The sequence below is a fragment of the Camelus ferus genome, chromosome 20, assembly GCF_009834535.1.
Source record: "Camelus ferus isolate YT-003-E chromosome 20, BCGSAC_Cfer_1.0, whole genome shotgun sequence".
Lineage (NCBI taxonomy): Eukaryota > Metazoa > Chordata > Mammalia > Artiodactyla > Camelidae > Camelus > Camelus ferus.
The window spans coordinates 18,794,830-18,815,123 of record NC_045715.1 but is presented as its reverse complement, the minus strand read 5'-3'; the positions used below and the strand labels follow the sequence as shown (position 1 = coordinate 18,815,123).

General features: G+C 37.3%; 2 protein-coding genes across 2 annotated transcripts; one reads left to right on the top strand and one right to left on the bottom strand.

The window, feature by feature from the left end:
* Positions 1-3,835: 3,835 nt before the first annotated feature.
* On the bottom strand, positions 3,836-4,867 carry LOC102519919 (olfactory receptor 1F12). Its single transcript, XM_006192034.2, has one exon. It carries the CDS (start codon positions 4,865-4,867, stop codon positions 3,929-3,931), a length of 939 nt encoding a protein of 312 aa, XP_006192096.2. The 3' UTR covers positions 3,836-3,928.
* A 13,787-nt stretch (positions 4,868-18,654) lies between these two features.
* LOC102514512 (putative olfactory receptor 2B8) lies at positions 18,655-19,947 on the top strand. Its single transcript, XM_006192011.2, has one exon. It carries the CDS (start codon positions 18,833-18,835, stop codon positions 19,769-19,771), a length of 939 nt encoding a protein of 312 aa, XP_006192073.2. The 5' UTR covers positions 18,655-18,832; the 3' UTR covers positions 19,772-19,947.
* The last annotated feature ends 347 nt before the right edge of the window (positions 19,948-20,294 follow it).

Sequence of the window (20,294 nt, the reverse complement as noted above, 5' to 3'; positions counted from 1 at the left end):
TTAGTCTAAAAGGCATCATATCATAGGTAATCTGATATTTGCTTCTTTACACTCAACAGTATGTTACTGAAAGTTATCTGTATTGTTTAGTTAAAATGTTCATTACTATATAACATTCCGGTGAATATAGCATTGTGTTCATCCGTTCTTCTAAAGATGGGCTGATCCTCTGTTACGTCTCTTCTGGATTACTGACAACCTTTTAAGTGAGCCCTGTGCTTCTTTCTACCTGTCTGTCACAGTCCTTTGTCAGTAGAGCAGCCAGAGTGATAACTGTTTTTGTTTTTTAAATCAGAGTACCAATCCCGCCCCACTTCCAACCATGTGGACATTCTACTATCGTGTCTTACTTATTTATTATTAAACATTTTAAAATTTAGATTTAATTGATGTACAATATTATATGTTTCAGGTGGATTATAGGCAACTCTATTTTTAGTTTTTAAAGAACCTCCATATTGTTTTTCATGGTGGCTGCAACAGTTGGCGTTCCCACCAACAGTGTAGGAGGGTTCCATTTTCTCCACACCCTCACCATCATTTGTTATTTGTACACTTTTTAATGATGGCCATTCTAACTGGCGTGAGGTGATACCTCATTGTGGTTTTGATTTGCATTTCTCTGATAATTAGTGATGTTGAGCATCTTTTCATGTGCCTATTGGTCAGTCTTCTTTGGAGAAGTGTCTATTTATGTCTTCTGCCCATTTTTGGATTGGGTTGTTTGTTTTGTTATCCAGTTGTATGAGCTGTCTGTATATTCTGAAAATTAAGTCCTTGTCAGCCACATCGATTGCAAATATTTTCTCCCATTTTATAGGTTGTCTTTTTGTTTTGTTTATGGTTTCCTTTGCTGTGCCAAAGCTTGTAAGTTTGATTAGGTCTCATTTGTTTGTTTTTGCTTTTATTTCTGTTGCCTTTGGAGACTGACCTAAGAAAACATCTCTATGATTTATATCAGAGAATGTTTTGCCTGTGTTCTCTCCTAGCAGTTCTGTGGTGTCGTGTCTTATATTTAAGTCTTTAAGCCATTTTTGATTTATTTTTGTGTACAGTGTGAGGGAGTGTTCTAATTTCATTGATTTACACGCGGATGTCCAGCTTTGCCAGCACCACTTGCTGAAGAGACTGTCTTTTCTCCATTGTATATTTTTGCCTCCGCTGTCAAAGATTAATTGACCGTGGGTGTGTGGATTTATTTCTGGGCTCTCTGTTCTGTTCTATTCATCCATATGTCTGTTTTTGTGCCAATATCACACTGCTTTGATTACTGTAGTATTGTCTGAAGTCTGATTTCAAGTGGTAGAATATATTTTCTGTTTCTGAATATGTTATTATTTTTTAGTTTTATTAAATTATTTTCAAAGAGTGTTTTCTTAACTATTTCATTACAGGTGGTGTCACACGCTGGCTTCCAAGAGAAGCATTCTGTAAAGCACATATTAGCATGCAGGAAGTTTATAGGTAGTGATTTTGGGATTAACACCTGTGAGGGATTGAAGGCAGTAGCATTGGGCAGAAGAAGTTGGGCTGTGATGCAATTACAACAAAAGTCTCTGCTCTTCCCATGGAACAAAGATAACCCTTCAGAGTTGTCCTGAATTGGGTTGAGGGGGTAAGGTCTTTAACCCGCTTCAAGAGACTAGTCATTGGATGCAGCTTGCCCTTAGGCAGCTTGCCCTTAGGCAGCCCTTGGACCAGGCTGTTTTGTTGTTGTTGTTGTTGTTGTTGTTGTTGTTTGTTTTTTTTGCTTTTTCAGTTGAGGGCAATTTCTGACAGTGAGTACCGTTAGAAAGGGTTATCAGCTGGCAACAACTGAGAGAGTAAATCTGTCATTCTGGAAAGGGGATCAGGGAGGCATAGCATGGTGTTCAGTACAGGGGAAAACTGGAGGTATTCTCTTTCTCAGTCGTCTTTGTACTTAGGGCAAGAACATATCTTCTGTGTTTGACCAATCAGATACAGCCTCTCTGCAACTTGGATCAAAGATAAGTAAAACCAAAACTAGAGGCAGTGGAAAAATCTCTCTGGTGGTGATGATAGTGGCAGAAATGGCCAGTTCTTGGGTCAGCAGTGGCAGCAGGCTAGTGATGGCATCTAGTGTCTCTGGCACGCAGCATTAATGGATCAAACTGTAGCATCCAGTGTTTAATGACAGTGACTTTAAGTCATAGGATGGTTATGTATGTTGTTTTTGCAATGGTCTGGTTATGAGCATCTGAGCCTGCTTCTCTAGCCATTTCTGAAACTTTATGAAAGGTTCAGTACTCCTTCATTAAATTTTATTTCTGCTTAATTGAGAAGAATTGATTTCTGTTTCTTTGCAACTAAGATATCTGGTGCATACAAAGATCTTTCAAGAGATAGGGAGTTGTGGACTGATTGGTTCATTTTTGCTTTTGCTTCTCTTTTTGCATCCAGTGTTTTTTATACCGGTCCGTACATGCTCCAACAAATTTTTCTGATCTCTCTTTCATCAGAGAAGAGTAAAAACTACAAGGGTAATTTTTAGAAGATCTTCTCATTGTAAATAAACATATAAACATATTTATGGCAGGATGTCTTAAAAAATCTCTCTATATTTAATCTCTTTCTTTTTATCTTTATTTCTGTCTATCAGTTATCACATCACATAAAAATGATTGAGCTTTTTTTTTTTTTAAACCAGCTTTGAAGAGATTTTTGGGGATGGTATGACTTAAAGTATGGGACATATGGTATATGGAAAAACGCACTTTGCAGGGCTCTGGGGGACATTGTGGACACAGAAAACAATCTGTTAAATCAGGTATGATTTTCAAATCAGAAGTCACAAAGGCTTTCCATTGCTAATGGGGTCTACTTCTCATATAGGCAACTCTTTGCATGTTTCAGGGTAAATGACACAGATTTTTAAAATTTAAAATGACGATTAGTAGCCTCCCAGGCAGTTCTTTGTAGACTATCACAAAGATACCTAGATATATACATAGACAATAGATATAAATCCTGCTTTTTACACAAGAGAATAAAGACAGATTATAGGAAATGCATACAATATAGTCATAAAACATGAACAAATATAAAACATTGGGGTGAGATATAATCCATCCCTCTTTCTCACCAATCCCTAATATGGACCCTTTACCACATTAAGATTAATTTATTCAATACATTTACTCATACATACCATGGTCCTTCTTACCTACAAATCTTCCTCACATACTGGTTTTGTTTTGTTTTCTCTTTTTGTGGGGGAAGGTAATCAGGTTTATTTATATATTTATTCTTAGAGGAGGTACTAGGGATTGAACCGAGGACCTCATGCATGCTAAGCGTACTCTACCACTTGAGCTATACCTTCCTCACATATTTTGAATATTCTTATCATTCCTATGTAACTATCTCTGGCCAAGAACCAGATTACAGTGCTGTTTTCCCCCTGAAGCTATTCTTAACCTCTTAAGCCTTTAACAATATCTTCTTTTTTTGACCTCACATTGCAGTTATGGTTTGAATCTTTCATTACATAGCAGTTTTATTCTCTGCTGTTTTTCATGCATGAAAAACCTATTCCTGTCCATTCTGGGACAGTCCTTTTAAATAAATAATAAATAATAAAAGGGAAATAAATAGCAAATAATGAAGAGAATTATTATGCTCTCCCATGCCATCTGTAATGTCTTTATGATGCATTCAGATGTCAATTACATAGTTGTATTGTGATTTTTAGGGACTTTATATATAAATATTTGCCCACATCATTAATATCTTAGGGAACTTAAATGGATAAGGCCTGTAATTATGCCACTCCTAGAGTTTGTAGCAAACTTAGGTAGGTGCCAAGTTTGATTAGGTGTTTAGTAACAACTTTGTGATTATGATGAAAATGAAAATAATGATCTCATTAGGATTTGCTTTCTGTCGAACTCCTTTCGGCCAGTGTGAATCACTGGGAGATCTTGCTCTGGCATAGAGCCTTCTTTAAAGCCCCCTTCAGTTCGTTGTTCCGTAGACTATAAATGAAAGGATTCGCCACAGGGGCTACGATCATGAAAATTACTGATGCAGCTGAGTCTTTTTCAGTTGAATGGTTGTATGAAGGGCTCATATAAACCCCTGTGATTGCTCCATAGAAAAGAATGACCAAGGCAAGATGAGATCCACAGGTGGAGAAAGCCTTGAGTTTTCCTTGGGCAGAAGGGATTTTCATCACAGCAGAGATGATGAGGCTATAGGATGCCAGGATACACACTGAAGGTACCACAAAGATTAGCCCTACCACAGCAAGAACCAAGAACTGATTAAGACTGGTGTCAGAACAGGACAGAGGGAGGAGAGAGTTGATATCACAGAAGAAATGGTGGATGACATTATTAGAGCAGAAGTGCAGATGGGTCATCATAAGGGTGTGCAAGAGGGGGTTCAAGATGGCAATTACCCAAGTTACACCCACAAGAGAGATGCAGAGGGGCTGGGTCATAATGGTGGAGTAATGCAAAGGGTGACAGATGGCCACATAACGATCATACGCCATCACTGTGAGAAGTAAATTGTCCATGTTGGCAAACATCATACAGAAATACATCTGAACCAGACAGCCAGGATAGGAGATGGATCGAGTCTGTGTTTGGATGTTTAATAGCATCTTGGGTACGGTAGAGGAAGGAAGGCAGAGGTCTACCACAGACAGATTGGCAAGGAAGAAATACATGGGTATATGGAGACGATGGTCTGAGGCAATGGCCAGCAAGATGAGTAAGTTTCCAAACAGCCCTGCTAAGTAGACACACAGGAAAACTGCAAAAAGGAGTGCCTGCTGCTCTGGCCAACTCGAGAAACCCATGAGGAGAAATTCAGGGACACTTGTTTGGTTTTCCTTTTCCATTGCTTGAATCTATCTGCATGAAGACCCAGAGGATGAAATACTTTTGACAAAAAAATTTCCCCTTTTATTTTTTACATACTCACCTTGTCTAGTCCCATTTACTGAATATTTTCTCTTAAGGCCATCCTACCTCGTCTCTGATGCTCTCTCCCAAGCCTTACTGGACATTGGGTAGTTCTTTCCATTTCGTCAGTGTCTTTTCATTTATCCTCCCTTACTGGAACCTCACCTCATCCAAGATTTCCAAGGGAGCTCTGTACTTCTCCCTGCAGTGGGCAAAGATTGTCTTCCTACTTTTGATGTTGATACCAACTCTTGCACATTCTACATTTTGTGTGGTTGCCTGACTGTTGGCTGTGTTGGAAGGTATCTGTGAGTCTGACACACTAAATGACTCCATGCCAAACATTGAGATTTAAGTGAGGAAAATTTTCCAAGTTTTTTCCAACACCATATGAACCATTCTTCTTGGAAATAAGTCAGACATCTACCATTTAGGATTCATAAAAAGTAAATAAACTCTCTTATCTTTTTAAGATGCAAAAGAAAAATATAGTAAAGTGCTTGACAAGTGTAAAAAGTTAAACCTCCAAAAAATAGTTTACAGGAAGACTATGAGCACCGTAAGAAAATACTTACAAGTAATTAAAAAAGTTATATAACACATGTAGTTATATGATACATATAGGTAATACTAAAGGAGAACACAGAGAAAAAGTTATGCCAAAATGGGGAGGGGGCTGATTTAAAAGTTTCTCTTTTAATGGTTTTGTAATATTTTAACCATAACTACAAAAATGGGCTTCATGTTTCTAAGATATCGTTATTACTTTGGGTCTTGCATTTCTTGGAGTTTTAGAAAACGCTATGTAATAGAAGACAGAGTTCCTGGTCCAAGAAACATGGAATAAGGTTGTGGAGGAAAAATATTATCATAGAAAATAATTAAGAGAACAGATATTCACATAGACAGATGAGATCGTTTCAGAAGAATGAAGGACTCTCTGAGAGATAGAAAAGATCCTGGAGAGTGTGGGCGCTGAAGTTAGCCCACATTGAAACCAGACCTCACGTCACTTAATCTCTCTAAATCTTAGTTTTCTTGTATGTAACAATTGTACTCACTTTAAAGGTTGTTGTGAAAATGAAATGAGTTAATGTATGCAAAACTCTTAGCAAATAATGATTACTCAGTAAATGCAAACCATAGTTGACAAAGCCAGAATAGGGGTAAGGTAGGTTTCTTTCCCAGTCTCCAAAATGGCTGTTTTAAATCTTTTTTTCTTTTCTCATACTTCTTACTCCATCATGTCCCTTCACGTCACTTACTGCACTTACTGTAGTTTCACAGAGAAAACAGAAACCACTATCAGATGGATGTGCCCAATTTCCTGACAAAATGCAGAAAACCTATCCACATCTCTATTCATCCTTCCTTTTTTCCCTCTCCTCTTGTTTACAACAAAAGCAATATCCTTCTTTCCTGAAAAAGTTAACACTTATACATGTGATCTCATCCTTTCCCACTTCTTTTAAAACTCAGCTTCTCTTTCCTATAACTTAAATGTTCTCCTGCTTTATTGCACCCATACTTTCAGCTTAAGTCTCTTCCATGTTTGACGTTCCTTTCCAGATCCATGTCTACCTCTGGCTACTTCCTGACCTTTCTTTCCCCTGTACAACCCCTTACAGAATTGACTTCCTCACATCCCACTTATTTCCTTCTCATGCCAATCTGCCCCAGCAACTCCAATGAATTGCTCTTTCAAGTCTTGAAAAACCCAATGGATATTCTCAGTCGTTATATTGTTTGACCTAGAATTCTCCCTTGGGAAATTCATTTCCTCCTTGGATTTATTTTTAAGAGTTCCTCCAATCTATCTGGCCATTCCTTTTTCATTTGCTTTTACAGAATTCATGTCCTTTGACAGCCCCTTACATGTTGGCATTTCTCTGGTTTTTGTCTTATGCCTTTTTTTCTTTTCATCCTATACATATTCCTGGATGAGTCTATTCACTCCCATGGCTTTAATACTATCTATACGCCAGTCTCTTCCAAATTTGTTTCTCCAGTGCAACTCTCACATTCAGACTCCAATTCCCAGTGCTCTTTGAATGTCCACTTGGATGTCATAGATACCTTATTTCTCATACTTCCCAAACTGAATTAATCGTATTCTCCCTGAACAAAGACTGTTCCTCCCTTTGTGTACCCTATATCAATAAACAGCAGCACAACGTAGCTAATTATTCAAGAAAAGAACACTTGGGAGTCAGCTCCAGACTTTCTTTTACCTAAGCCCTGTTGATATTACTTTTGGGGAGAAAGAATATTATTATTAAATAAATATACTTTTAACATCTACCACAACTAAGTCACTGTTCTAAGCATTGATAAATAGTGGTGAATAAGAAAGACACAGTCTTTACCCTTAAGGAGCTTTAAATCCAAGCCAGATGCTTTAGAATTATCCTTGACTCATCTAGTTCATGACCAAGCCCTGTTGATCTGATTTTTCTCACGTCTATATTTCTTCATTCCTAACTATACTGCCTGTGTCACACTCTCACCATCTCTCATCTGAGTACTTGTAATAAACCTCAGATTGGTCTCCCTTCTTATAGTCTTCCCACTTTCAATCTTTCTTTCGTATTTCCTAAAGAATTATCCTTCTAAAAACAAGAATTTTCTCACTTCCCTTCTTAAAAACTTCCCATGGTTTTCAATTGTCTTCAACTCAAATTCCAAATTCCTTATTGTGGCATACAAGTTTCTTCATAATCCTCTTCCACCTCTCTAGTCTCATCTCTTACTATGCTAAATTTTCCATCCTTATAATTTCCTGATTTACACTGAAACTTTTTGTCTATCTGACTTTTCCCATTTTGAAATTCTCTGACTACTCCATTTATAGCTTCCCACAAGTTGTTCTCTATTGCATTGCTCTGCTTTTTGTCTTCATATCACTCACTACTGTGAGGGATGTTTTTGTTTCTCAAAAAATAATTCTATATTTGTTTTCTAATCTGCATCAATAAAATGGAAAGTTTATAAAAACAAAAATTTTATGTTAAAAAAATCATTGTATGGATAGAATAGTGCCTGACATGCAGCAGGCAATCAATATGTATTTGTTGAATAAATCAATGTACTTTTTAAAGCCTTAGGAAGTTTTTTCTTATATGGGATAGAAATATGTGTCCTTGTATATTGTATAGTGACTTCTATTGTAGGCTATATAGCATTTGAAATTATATATAAATATATAAAATATATAATTATATAAATATAGAAGGTATAAATATCTATAAATATTAATATTTATGTATTTGTTGTTTTGTCTTCGTGACTCTTCCTTGCTTCTAAGATATTTTGGAGAGCACATGGACTGAATCTTATTCACCTTTGTGTAGGGAAACCCAGTTTTATAAACAAAGACTTATATTTGTTTATGAAGACAGACTGATACTTTGGTGGAATGAGCTACATGCCGGAAGATGCAAGACAACACCATCTCTGATTCTATTATTGGTTCTTTGCCCAGCCCCACTGTCTTGTGTCTTAGCCAAAGGGATGGAGAATCTAGGGGCAGAAACTAAAGAAAATGGAGGGACTCTGTTGGACTATTTTTTTCAGTGACTGAATGATGAAACTGAATGGAAGAGAGGAGTATTCTACACACATATATGCAAAGTGGAGAGAGGCAGAGGCATTTTGGACTCCAGAGAACACAGAGCTCATGTGAGAACTTCCTGAGAATTGCCAGACATAATTAAAGCAATTTTCCATGGACTGCAGGGATTGTAATAATAGATAAAATAAAAGCCTGCTGTTTATTCCTACTCTTGAGCCTACAGGCTGCTATAGTTTCAGGAAACAGAGGTTAGACTTGTATCGCATCACTTAGCATGCTCCTGCCATGAAGAGGGCATTCAAAAATGTTAGTTGGAAAAGTGTTCTCTAACAGCTGTGGAGACTACAAGATTTTCACTGTGGAATGTCAAGTGGACATAGATGAGGAGGAGGGCAGGCTCTGAGCTTTTCAGGAAGCAGAAGAAAGAAAATTATTAACATTCCTTTTTGGAAGGTTTCTTCTTGCTGTGCTTTCCCCTACCTCCACATTTGCGCTGGCACAACAGAAATCTCTGCTTTTATCATTAGCCATCATTTCTATTCAGGGTTCGCAGGAAGTTCTCACATGAGCTCTCTGCCCTCTGCCTGGTGGATGGAATCCTCTACTTTCTTCCCCTTCTGATCTAGGTTGCTTCTCACTACTGTTCTGCCTGCTTTGACAAAAATGATGCAGTATCGGGACACTCATGCTTTCAGAGCTGCTAATGTGACTGATGCTCATGTAGCTGCGGGTTCTCTGGAGTCCAAAGTGCCAGTGTCTTTCTCAACTTTGCACATAAGTTGCAGAATGCCTCATTACCTTGACAGTAACTACTTGTAGTGTGTAGATCCTTCACTTCTGCTTGAAGGGAAATCTCCAAGAGAAAATGGTCCCTGTAACCGTCTTTCTTCTTTCATCAAAATCTCTGCCCTTTCACTCAGGGCTTTTAGGGCATGGTGGAGGAATGGCCAGGTGAAGTAGGTAAGTTCTTGGACAGAGGAGATATGAAAATTTAGAGTTTGAGTTATTGCCACTTTATGCTGTGTGGACTGAATAATAGAGGAAACCTGGCTGCAGAGAGGGAAGAACAAAGTAGAGTTGCAGAAGAAGGTAGAGAACCACATAGTGCCGTCCTTCAACTCTGACTCATGCCTTAATCACTTTGACCAACTAAAGGGATTTTCCCCTATTTATTTTCCCTCCCACCATTGCAGCTTTGCGCCTTTGACCTCCCTGCCCTACCAAACAGAATTCTTCCTAAACTCTGTTCTGAAGACAGAGGTTCCTTCTTTTTTGTTCATAGCTTGGGCTAAGCTCGTACCCATTGGCCTAATTCATACCTATTGGCATTTTAAACCTCATTTACCCAATTCTTTCAATGGTAGTTACATTTTTTCCCTACTATTTCATTTGCGCTCAAGCCTATTATTAACTGTTATCCTAAGCTCTTTGATTCTGTTTAAGAACTGATCTGAATTTTGAAACATTCATTTACAGAGAATGTATGAAGGAAATCTTCCAGGAAACACATACTATGGAGGGAGCAGAACGAGCTTTTCAATAATCTACAGGAGACAGAAAGAAGGAGTTATATTCATGTGAATATACCTTGGATGCATAATCGTAAACATTTATTGATTTCATTAGTGCATGAGTGGTGGCAGTGTACATAACAGAAGACACATTACCTCTCCCCTCAATTTTCCATAGGACAAAATGTTTTCACTCTTGGAAACATGATAAAACAATGAAAAATACATGAAATGAGCTGAGTAAATTCTATAACTGTGTAAAAATCATAAAATTTTCACTAAGATTGAAAAAAATATAAAGACAAGACTTTCTCCTTTTTTCTCAAACCTACTCACTTCCCATTGCACTTACCAGATGCTCATAACAGGAACCTTCTGCAAAGAGACTTTAACTTCCAAGTCTCCCTCGAGGGTAATGGGAAAAATGGAAAAGGGAGAATGTTGCCTTTCCCCTAGGATATACAAGGATGAGGGATGGGCTGATTCTTGGGGAGGCTATATCTGCTGCAGGGAGAACTGGAGTGACCTCAGGACTCCCCTACATTGAAATTTATAGCTTCTTTTTAGCCTCTGGGAACCCAATCCTGATAAGCTCTCTCAACTCCAGTAATAGTTACTTCATCCCTCTTGTGGATTTCCCAGTTGCAACCCTGGGGATGATGTACCTGGCAGATAATTCCCTAGGAGACTCGGAATTAAAAGATCTGGAAGTTGTTACATAGGCTTCCAGGAAGAATTGTAGCATATCTCTCTCCCAAGAGGTCCTGAAAGAACAAATAAGAAAGAAATAAGAAAAAGAAAGAAAAAAAATCACTCGAATGATTACTAGCTTAAAACACCAATCATTTACTTATCTCACAATAATATGAGTCAGCAATTTCAGCTTAGCTGGGTAGTTGTTCTGGTCCTGGCTGGACTCACTCAAATGCCTGCAGTTAGTTAGCTAATGGGTCTATTTAGGGCTTACTGGTCTAGGAGGGCCATAACTGGCCGTCTCCTTGATGTGGTCTCATCCTCTAGTAGGATGACTTGGGTTATTCATATGGTGAAGGCAGATTTCCAAGTCCTTGTGATTGATTTATTATTTAAGTTACGGCTACTCTCCTGCCTGACTGTCCTGTCTTTGTTTCTGCATTCTTTACCCTGATAATATAAACTGTTAAGGCCTGTTCTTGTTCCACATGAAGGGTCTAGGAGGTCACAGTGTATCTCTATAAGCTCTTTTCCCAAGCAACAATAAGTGGGGTCACAGAGGGGTCTGTCACCAAGGACCATACATGGAACTGTTGGGTTTCAGAGTGATAATTTGACCAATGGGGAATGAGAGCTGATGGGTAGATTATTTGTCCTTTTTTCTCCTGGGTTAGAAATCTGTTGGGATGTCTACTAAGATATGCTTCAGGGAGAGACATGTGACGGAGCAGCCAATTACTCCATACTGATGGCAAAGTTGATAATGTATCCTCGACAAGCCCACTTTTCTTCCCTGTTCTGTCCCCTTCTTTCACTCATGATACTGTATCCCATTCTGCATTAAGTACTTGTGCATAAGCCTTTGTTTCAAGCCCTGTTTTCTGGGAAAACCTAGGCTATGACACAGACTCAGGGGGCCGATAAAAATAATCTTGATTATAAATACAAATTTTGGAGTTTTTGCCTATCAAAAACATTTGTAACTGTTACCCACCCTTTCAAGTCAGGCCCTAACAAGGGTCCTCCTGCCTGGTGTCATTTGAACCAATAGAATGGGCCACGGAGTTCGGTTCAGAAGCAAAGGAAAGTTTTATTCTTTGATCAAAGAATGGAGAGGTGTGAGCTCCTACCCTAGAGTACATTCTCTGTCCCATAGGACATAAAGCAGGTGGGGCTTTACAGGGATCACGTGAAGGGAGCAGGGCAGGGTTCTCAGGGCAGGCGCAGGTGTGTTGCTCGCGGGCGCAGTGTCTCTGTGCACGGCCCACTACAGCCTTCCTGAATTGTGGTGTCGTGTGCAGCACTTCTGCACACGGTCCCCCGAGCTGAGGTGTCAATGCAAGGCCTCTGAACACAGCACCCTATGAGCAAGTGAAATGAGACCAAGCACAAAAGGAAGAAAAAAATTTGACTTTATTTCCCAGATTCTATTTTATTTCCTGGGAATTGTTGATGGGCTTTGGCAGTGACATAACCATAACAATGAAAGGCATTACCTGGGGTTAGATTTTAGAGCAAGAAGAGGACCAAACACCGAGGTTTGAGGCCCTTCAACATTTAATGATTGGCTGGTAGAGAATTATAAGACTCTAAATGAGATTGGGAGGAAAATCCAGAGAGGTGAGAGGAAAACTCTGTTAGTTGAATTAAAGGCTAAGCTGTTACAGCAAAAAGACCCTGAAAATGCAGTAGCTCAAAGAAGGTTCTTTCTCTGTCTGCCTCTGTCTCTGTGTCTGTCCCTCTTTGAAGCTCCTCCATGCCCACCCTAGGCAGTACTGTAGCTTATCAACAACTGGGGAATATTTCTGCTCCACTCTATTCTTAGTGAATTATTTTTCAGTACAGAATAGTTAAACAACATGCTTGCTCTGTTGTCTGGCACTATATTTTACCTCACTAGTAATTACTTCAGTGCATTCTGAGCTTTTTCAGTTTTTGTGAATTGTTTTACCCATCATTTTACTGTTTTCCCTGTCATCTTCCTTTGGTTGTCACTTGTGTATATTTCTGCTCTCTAACTCAAATGTTGCATATATCTAATGTCTCTCTCAGCTCCTGTTATTTCTCCTTCTAGATTTGTCTTCTCCATCTCCCCCTTCCTCCCCCGCCCCTTTTTTTTGAGCCTTTCCCTTTTCCCTTTCCTCATTTGGGCTCTTTATTCATTTATCAGTGGTAACCACAGAAATCCAAAAGGAAGGCAACATTACATGGGTGGTAGCATTAATTTTTTCTCCTCGTTATCTCAGATAGAGGGCAAATAATGAGGAAGAGAATCAGAGAGCTAGGAACAATTCAGAGACCAGTAATAATCCATGCAATAATTTAATGATGCTGTTCAGACATTTCAGATAAAAAGCTGTCCTCACTATTCTAGCTTTGCAGAGAGCATGGTATCCTGGACCCAGGTGGAGAAGTATTCCTGTTTTTGTATTTGTTTTTGTTTTTGTTTTTGTTTTTCACTGATATTGCTTTCCTTAAGATCAGTAGGGATTATTCCTTGACTTGTATTCCTTCCAGTCTACCTATCTGATTCCTTACAAATTCCTAATCATTTTTCTTTTTTGTCTAAACTTAGCTTTTCCAAATGTAATTTTATCAGCCATATTGATCTTTTCCAAAAATCCTTCTAATAATTTATATTATTTTAATTATAACATCTTTGCTTTCTGCTTTTTTATTACCACAGGTATAATATTGGGTATAACATTGTCATATGTGTTGCTCATTATGACCTCTGGCTGTCTCTTTCTGACGGTTTTTCTCTCTCTGGATGTGTCTCCCCCAACCCCGTCTCTCTTTCTCTCTCTCTCTCTATGTATAAAATATGTTCAGCTTAAAGAATAATTGAAAAGGGAATAGTCATGATATCTCCACCCTTGTGAACTAGAACGTGGACTGTACTTTTGACAGCTTCTACCCAATTGCATCCCTTTTCTTCCCACTGCTCTTGACTTTGTTATAATAAGCATTTTGATATTACTTTTAGTTTTGACCATATTTTCCTACTATAGCTATAGTTTTACTACCCATGTTTGCATTCAGAAATAACAGTTTTACCTGTTTTTGAATTTTATGTAGAGGGATTGATTACTTTGTGACTTGCACCTTCTGTTCAACATTTTTGTGAGAAGGACATCATTCTGATTTATTTAGCTGTAGTTTTTTTTTTTTTAAGTTTAAACAGTGCACTTATTTATTTATTTGAAAAATGTAAACAATACAGCTAAAATTTTGACGTTCACTCCCAGAATTCTCTTTAGAGGTAATCATTTCAGTGTATATAAGCATTTGTTCTTTATAGCTGCCACTTAAACCATGGATATATTGTAAAGGCCAATGGAGCCTTGCTAATAAACTATCATGGAAAACTTAATTGGCCTTTAGGTAGATACTGTAAGAGAACAGCTAAATAAACTCTTTTTTTTTTATTTAGCTGTAGTTGATTCATATTTGTTGTTGGATAGTACTCTCTTGTATGAATAGTCCACAGTTTACCCTTTTTAGTGTTGATAGGTGTTTGTTTTGGATTGTTTTCAGGCTTTAGTTAATATAAACAATGCCACTATGAACAATTCTTATACATGTCTCTTGAGACCTAGTAACCAAATGAATTCTTATTTCTATATGTACAATTTTTTTTTGCAACTGTGAGAAAAAATCGTAAGTGTTTTGTAAAATTTCTAAGTCATTCAAAGATGAGAGCTAAGACAACTGGGAAGTCTACGAATTATGTGTCCTCTGTCAAATATAAGAAATTATAAAAGAGGCAGATTAGGCATCCTCTGGCATTCTTCCTGAGATTCATTTTCCCTGAGGATTGGAATCTCTGGACAGCTAGGTGACATCAGCTAATTAACAGTAGAGGACATACATTCCCCAGAGAGACTTTAGCCAGGTAAACAGGTTTCACCAGCCCAGTCACAGAGCAGTTTCTTTCTTTCTTTCTTTTTTTTTTTTAAATGAAGGTACTGAAGATTGAACCCAGGACCTCAAGCATGCTAAGCATGTCTCTCCCGCTGTACACCTCCACCCCCACTACAGAGCAGTTCCGTACCACCCTCTTATGCTGCTCATAATGGGCCGGGACACTATATTGAGAAATAATACTGAGAGTTTGAAATTGCCTTCCTACATCTTTCTACCACCTAGACAGAATGGAGACCTTGGGTACCACATGAAGATATTTGAAGTCACTATTAGAAAGCATCTTCTTGCTTAAGAAAAATTTAAGGATATTCCAATGCTAGGATAATCAACCTTTGCACTCATTCCACACAACTTGCTTCCTGATTCTACATATCCAAGTTCCAATCCCCAGCACTGTATTAAAGGTAAGAACTTGGATATGAGGTAGGGAACGGACTTAGGACATCTGGATAAAGTGAATAAAGTTGAGTGGACTGGAATTCAGTCTCTGTATTGCTTTAGGAGTTGGCAAGTTGAGACCGATGAGACAGAAGCATTATTAAAGTAATAGCAATTCAGTCATGGCACTGAAATTGCAGAAACTTTGCCAGCACTTTTTCAGGAGTCCTTGAGGAACTAGACAGGGCAGAGTTTGTACATTAAATATGTCAGTGACTATTGTATTCTATGAAATATCTTAAACAGACATTATCTTGAGATTTTTCTTTAAAATGTGTGGTTTGTATACTGAGCATCAGTTTTTTGATATACTTATTCTTCCACTAAAATTTTAGTTATATTATGTGTCAGTATTGTACAATTTTTGTAATTGTAGGCTGTTACCTCTACCGCCTGATATGTGTCAGTACTAAGCATTTAACCTCTTCATTTGATGCCTGCACTCTTGATTAGCACAGTAAAAAAATTGTGTTCTTATGAGATGTCATTTCCTATTATATATCCTTTTTTAATAATTATTACACAGAATATCACCTTTGTCTCATAGAATCTATTCATTTTTATTTTACCTATTTAAAATCTTTTCTATATATAAATATATATATGTGTGTATATATATATATATATACTTTGCTTTTTTCAGTTATTTATTTTTTGTATTCAAGTATTAATTCATATATAATTTTTATTACAGGACTTCTCTATATCATATCATATCATGATGGTTACCAAGGACACCATTCTTTGTTCTTGTAGCTAGGATGAATGTACCTAATATTTCCAGTCATTATTATTTATGTAGTTTGTCTCATACAGATCAATATTTCTTACTGCGTTAGGTCAGTTGGTGCTTATCTTAACATAGATGATGATTCCCAATATAATAACAGAATTCTTTAAATGTTGTAGAAAAGAAATGAAAATTTCTCATTTAACCTTAGCCAAAAAATACTCCTTCTCTTGAAAGATTATCTTTTGTGGCAGTGCAAACATCTTTAGGAAGGATGGATGCTGAGTAAGAAAGGAGGAAGGGAACAGTGTGACCCAGGTCAGCAGAGTGTACTCTTGAGATCAGTGGGTAGTGCATCGTACACTTAGAAATTTCCAATATTCAAGTCACTAAAGGATAATTTCCTAAATTGTAAAGAGAAAAAAGATATGAAGAAGACAGACTATGACCTTAGCATCCTCGTTATCTTCCAATGTGCTCTGCACTTGGAGTGGAAGCAGTTGTAGCACAGAGAGACAATTGTATTCATTTTTCTATTTTAGTTGCCTGATATTTTATTTTTCAACCTAAAAGCATTCATTTTTATACGTGTCAGATAGCCATTCAGCGGCCTTTTTACTAATATGTGAATATTATTCTGTAAGTCAGCAAATGGTTTGTACAGCTTGATGGGTTTTATCTTTTTTCATGATTTCAGATGAGTGCATCAATATTTGCATATGTTTGGGTGAGACTGAATCATGTCTTTTTATTTGGTCTTCTGAGCAGCTGTGAGTTGGGGAATGTATTCTATCGTTGCACATTCACACTAGTTCTTATAATTTTATAATGCTATTATGAAATTTTTGTACATAGACTTTTTGTGGATACCACAGATCACATCCGTGTAAGAAATCAAAGGAAGGTTGAAATATTGTGAAAGTCTACATCCTGTCACCTGCAACAAAGTCCTCTGAATTTTAATATATTCGTTTTATTGACAATAAAGTAATGTGTTGGTTAAAATCACAAACTTTGATATCAAAGATACCTGATTTGTGTTAAAACATTTAGGATTTCAATGAACATGGCTAAATTACTTAACCACTTTAGTCTATTTCTTCAAATGTAAAAGATAAAGTAATAAACTTCAAAAAATTTGGGGGGGATAGTTGAGATTATGCATGTCAATGTTTTAGAATAGAACAAACACTCAACAATACTAGCAGTATTAGCATTATTAACTGTAAGTAGCACATCAGTTCAGCCTTCAACCTGTGGATACTTTAATTTTTCAAATTTTAAATGTGAGAATTTTTATTAAATGTTTTGGGAGCTATGTGATCTGGTGCTCTTCCATACTGTTTTGTGATTGAGTGTAAAGTTAGATTAGTTTAATCCTTCTCATATATGATATATTAAATTAACCTATTATGTCTGCTTTTTATATTTCAAGACTCTTGATCTTTTTGGTTGTTTACTTTCCTTGTAACTAAATTATGGGACAAGGAGGACACTTATGTCAGTGATGGAGGGATATTTCTCAGGACCCTTCTACCACTACCTCTTCTTTCATTTGACGACTAACTTTTCCCTTATTCAGATGTGATTAACATTTATTTTATGCCAGTTCTGTATCAATTTCTTCCACACATCCGTGAGTCTACACCTAAAGCTGATTCAGATATAAGAAGTCTTTGGAGCATTAAAAATTTACTGCATGCCTAACCGTTTGAATTAGATAGAACTAAACTATTCACTTTCTGATGCCACTTAGGTCAGTGTTTGACCATGCTAAGAAATAGTTGGATGAAAATGGTAGTCAACTAACTTTAGAGCTGGCAATGTGTTTAGTTTAGTGTAACTAATGCTTCAAAATAGCTCCTAGAAAGATGCATGTATAAAATTAATGTAATGTAGATGGACATTTTTATATTTTTATAACACCAAAATGTCATTTTCTTAATGCCTTTCCTTGAATTAGTTTTACATTCTACCTTTGACCTGTCATTGCCGTGACAATGTATCTATCTTTATCTCTATGTATTTATCTGTTTAATTATCATAGGGAGTGATGCAAAGCATTACAGTTTGTGTATAGATTACACGATTGGATAGCTTTAGAAAATATTTATCTTGATTAGAATGTTGATAGTGAATAATGCTACCTCCTGTAGGAATTGTTCACAATTTAGTTGTTGGTAATATGTGAAAATGAAATCAACAGAAAGAAGAGGTAAGTGCTGGATTTTGAATTTCTGATATGAATGGACTATGCACAGCCAACAAATTTTTGTAATTCTTGCTAAATTGGTATAGTAATTTTAGGTATCTTGAGGGCAAGAATTAAGCAGTATAATTGAATGGAGTTATTTTCAGGCTCTGAGTATTTAATTGTTTGCTACTATATAGAAGGAACAAATATAACTTACTAGGAGTAGAGAGACAACAATTCTGCCAAAAAGTTTATGTGCTGCACTCTTGGTGATATTTTGCATGTAATTTAATCTTTTCTATCAATACATTCTAGGTCACAAATTTCTGTTTGAATGCATTTTGTTGATAATTTTGTACTATATTCTGTTTCATGTGAGGTATGTACAAATCCAGTTTTGTAGGTTTATGAGATACATATTTAAAATAAACTTTCTCCCTTTGCATCTTTCTTATTCTTTCTGATCATCTTCCTATGTTTTACCCTCATCCACAATTTCTCTAAAATGTACATATGTAATTATAGTACTTTAAATCCTATTAAACTTAATCTGAAAAGGACCTCTTATACCTATGATTGATGGAAACTCAAGGCCATTATTTGATTTTTCTTATTTTAAATGCCAATATATTACATTTTCTGATAGTGTAGGACAAATGACATAAGATACTTCAATTTCAATGAGTACATCATTTATTCAGATACTTGCATATAAAGTCCAATAGCCATGTCGTTGAACATGGTAGATTTCCCCCTTCACCCCCTTCACTTTTTTGAATTTACCCTTTATAATTTGCTAAATGCTTGGTCTTGACAGGAACCATTGACTAACAAAGGATGGAACAGAAAAATGGAAGTTCTTTCACCGGGTTTATCCTGCTAGGTTTCTCTGACAGGCCTCAACTGGAGCTAGTCCTCTTTGTGGTTCTTCTGATTTTCTACACCTTCACTTTGTTGGGAAACTCAACCATCATTGCATTGTCCCATGTGGACCCACAACTTCACACCCCTATGTACTTTTTCCTTTCCAACCTAAGCTTTCTGGACCTGTGTTACACTACCAGTATTGTTCCCCAGTTCCTGGTTAATCTCAGTGGAGCAGACAAATCTATCTCCTTCGGTGGGTGTGTAGTTCAGCTGTTCATCTCTCTGGGGTCGGGATGTACAGAATGCATTCTGTTAGCAGTAATGGCATTTGACCGCTATGCAGCTGTTTGCAGGCCCCTTCACTACACAGTGATCATGCACCCTCGTCTCTGTGCCCTGATGGCTTCTGCTTCATGGCTCGTTGGTTTTGCCAACTCCTTATTGCAGACAGTGCTCATCTTCCTTTTACCACTTTGTGGCAGAAATAAATTAGACCACTTCTTTTGTGAGGTCCCTCCTTTGCTCAAGCTTGCCTGTGTTGACACCACTAGGAATGAGTCAGAGATCTTCTTTGTCAGTGTCATCATTCTTTTTATACCTGTGGCATTAATCATATTCTCCTACGATCGGATTGTCAGGGCAATCTTAAGAATAAAGTCTGCTGTAGGGCGGAGAAAAGCATTTGGGACATGTGGATCCCACCTGACCGTGGTCTCCCTGTTCTATGGCACAGCCATCTATGCTTATACCCAGCTCAGGAACAACTACTACCAGGATGAAGGCAAGTTCACATCTCTCTTCTACACCATCGTTTCCCCCATGATCAACCCCCTGATATACACACTGCGGAACAAAGATGTGAAGGAAGCAATGAAGAAGGTGCTTCGGAAGGACTCTGACTCCAGATGATGGGGTGAAGAAGAGAGTTTAATGGAAGGATTTTGAATGCCAGAGCTCTTTAGATGTATGTGTGTGTCCTGTCGACAAAAGTAATCAATAAATAATCAATAATAAGAATAGAAGAGCGTTTCATTTGAGCCAAACTGAGGATTAGCTTGGAAGACTATTTCTCAGGTTACTCTAGGGTTACTCCAGAGAAGCAGTTTCCAGCACAGCTTTATATCTTGTCAGAACAAACAACATTAACAAGTAAGGGATATATTTATTCAAGCTTTAAATAAAAAAAAAAAAACATGCAGATCAGTACGTATACAGCGAGTCAGCATGGCCTTGGCACCTGAGACGGGAGTCTTATCCTCATGGGAGTACTAACAATGGTGTCCCCGGAAGACAGGCATTTAATCTTTGTTTTTAACATAGACATTCTTAATTTCTGGTCAGGGAGTCCTTTTCTTAATATTAAAGCAGATATACCATGTATGTTTGGTAGGCAACAAATAACCTGTTTTAGTTAGCATAAGAATCAATTTAA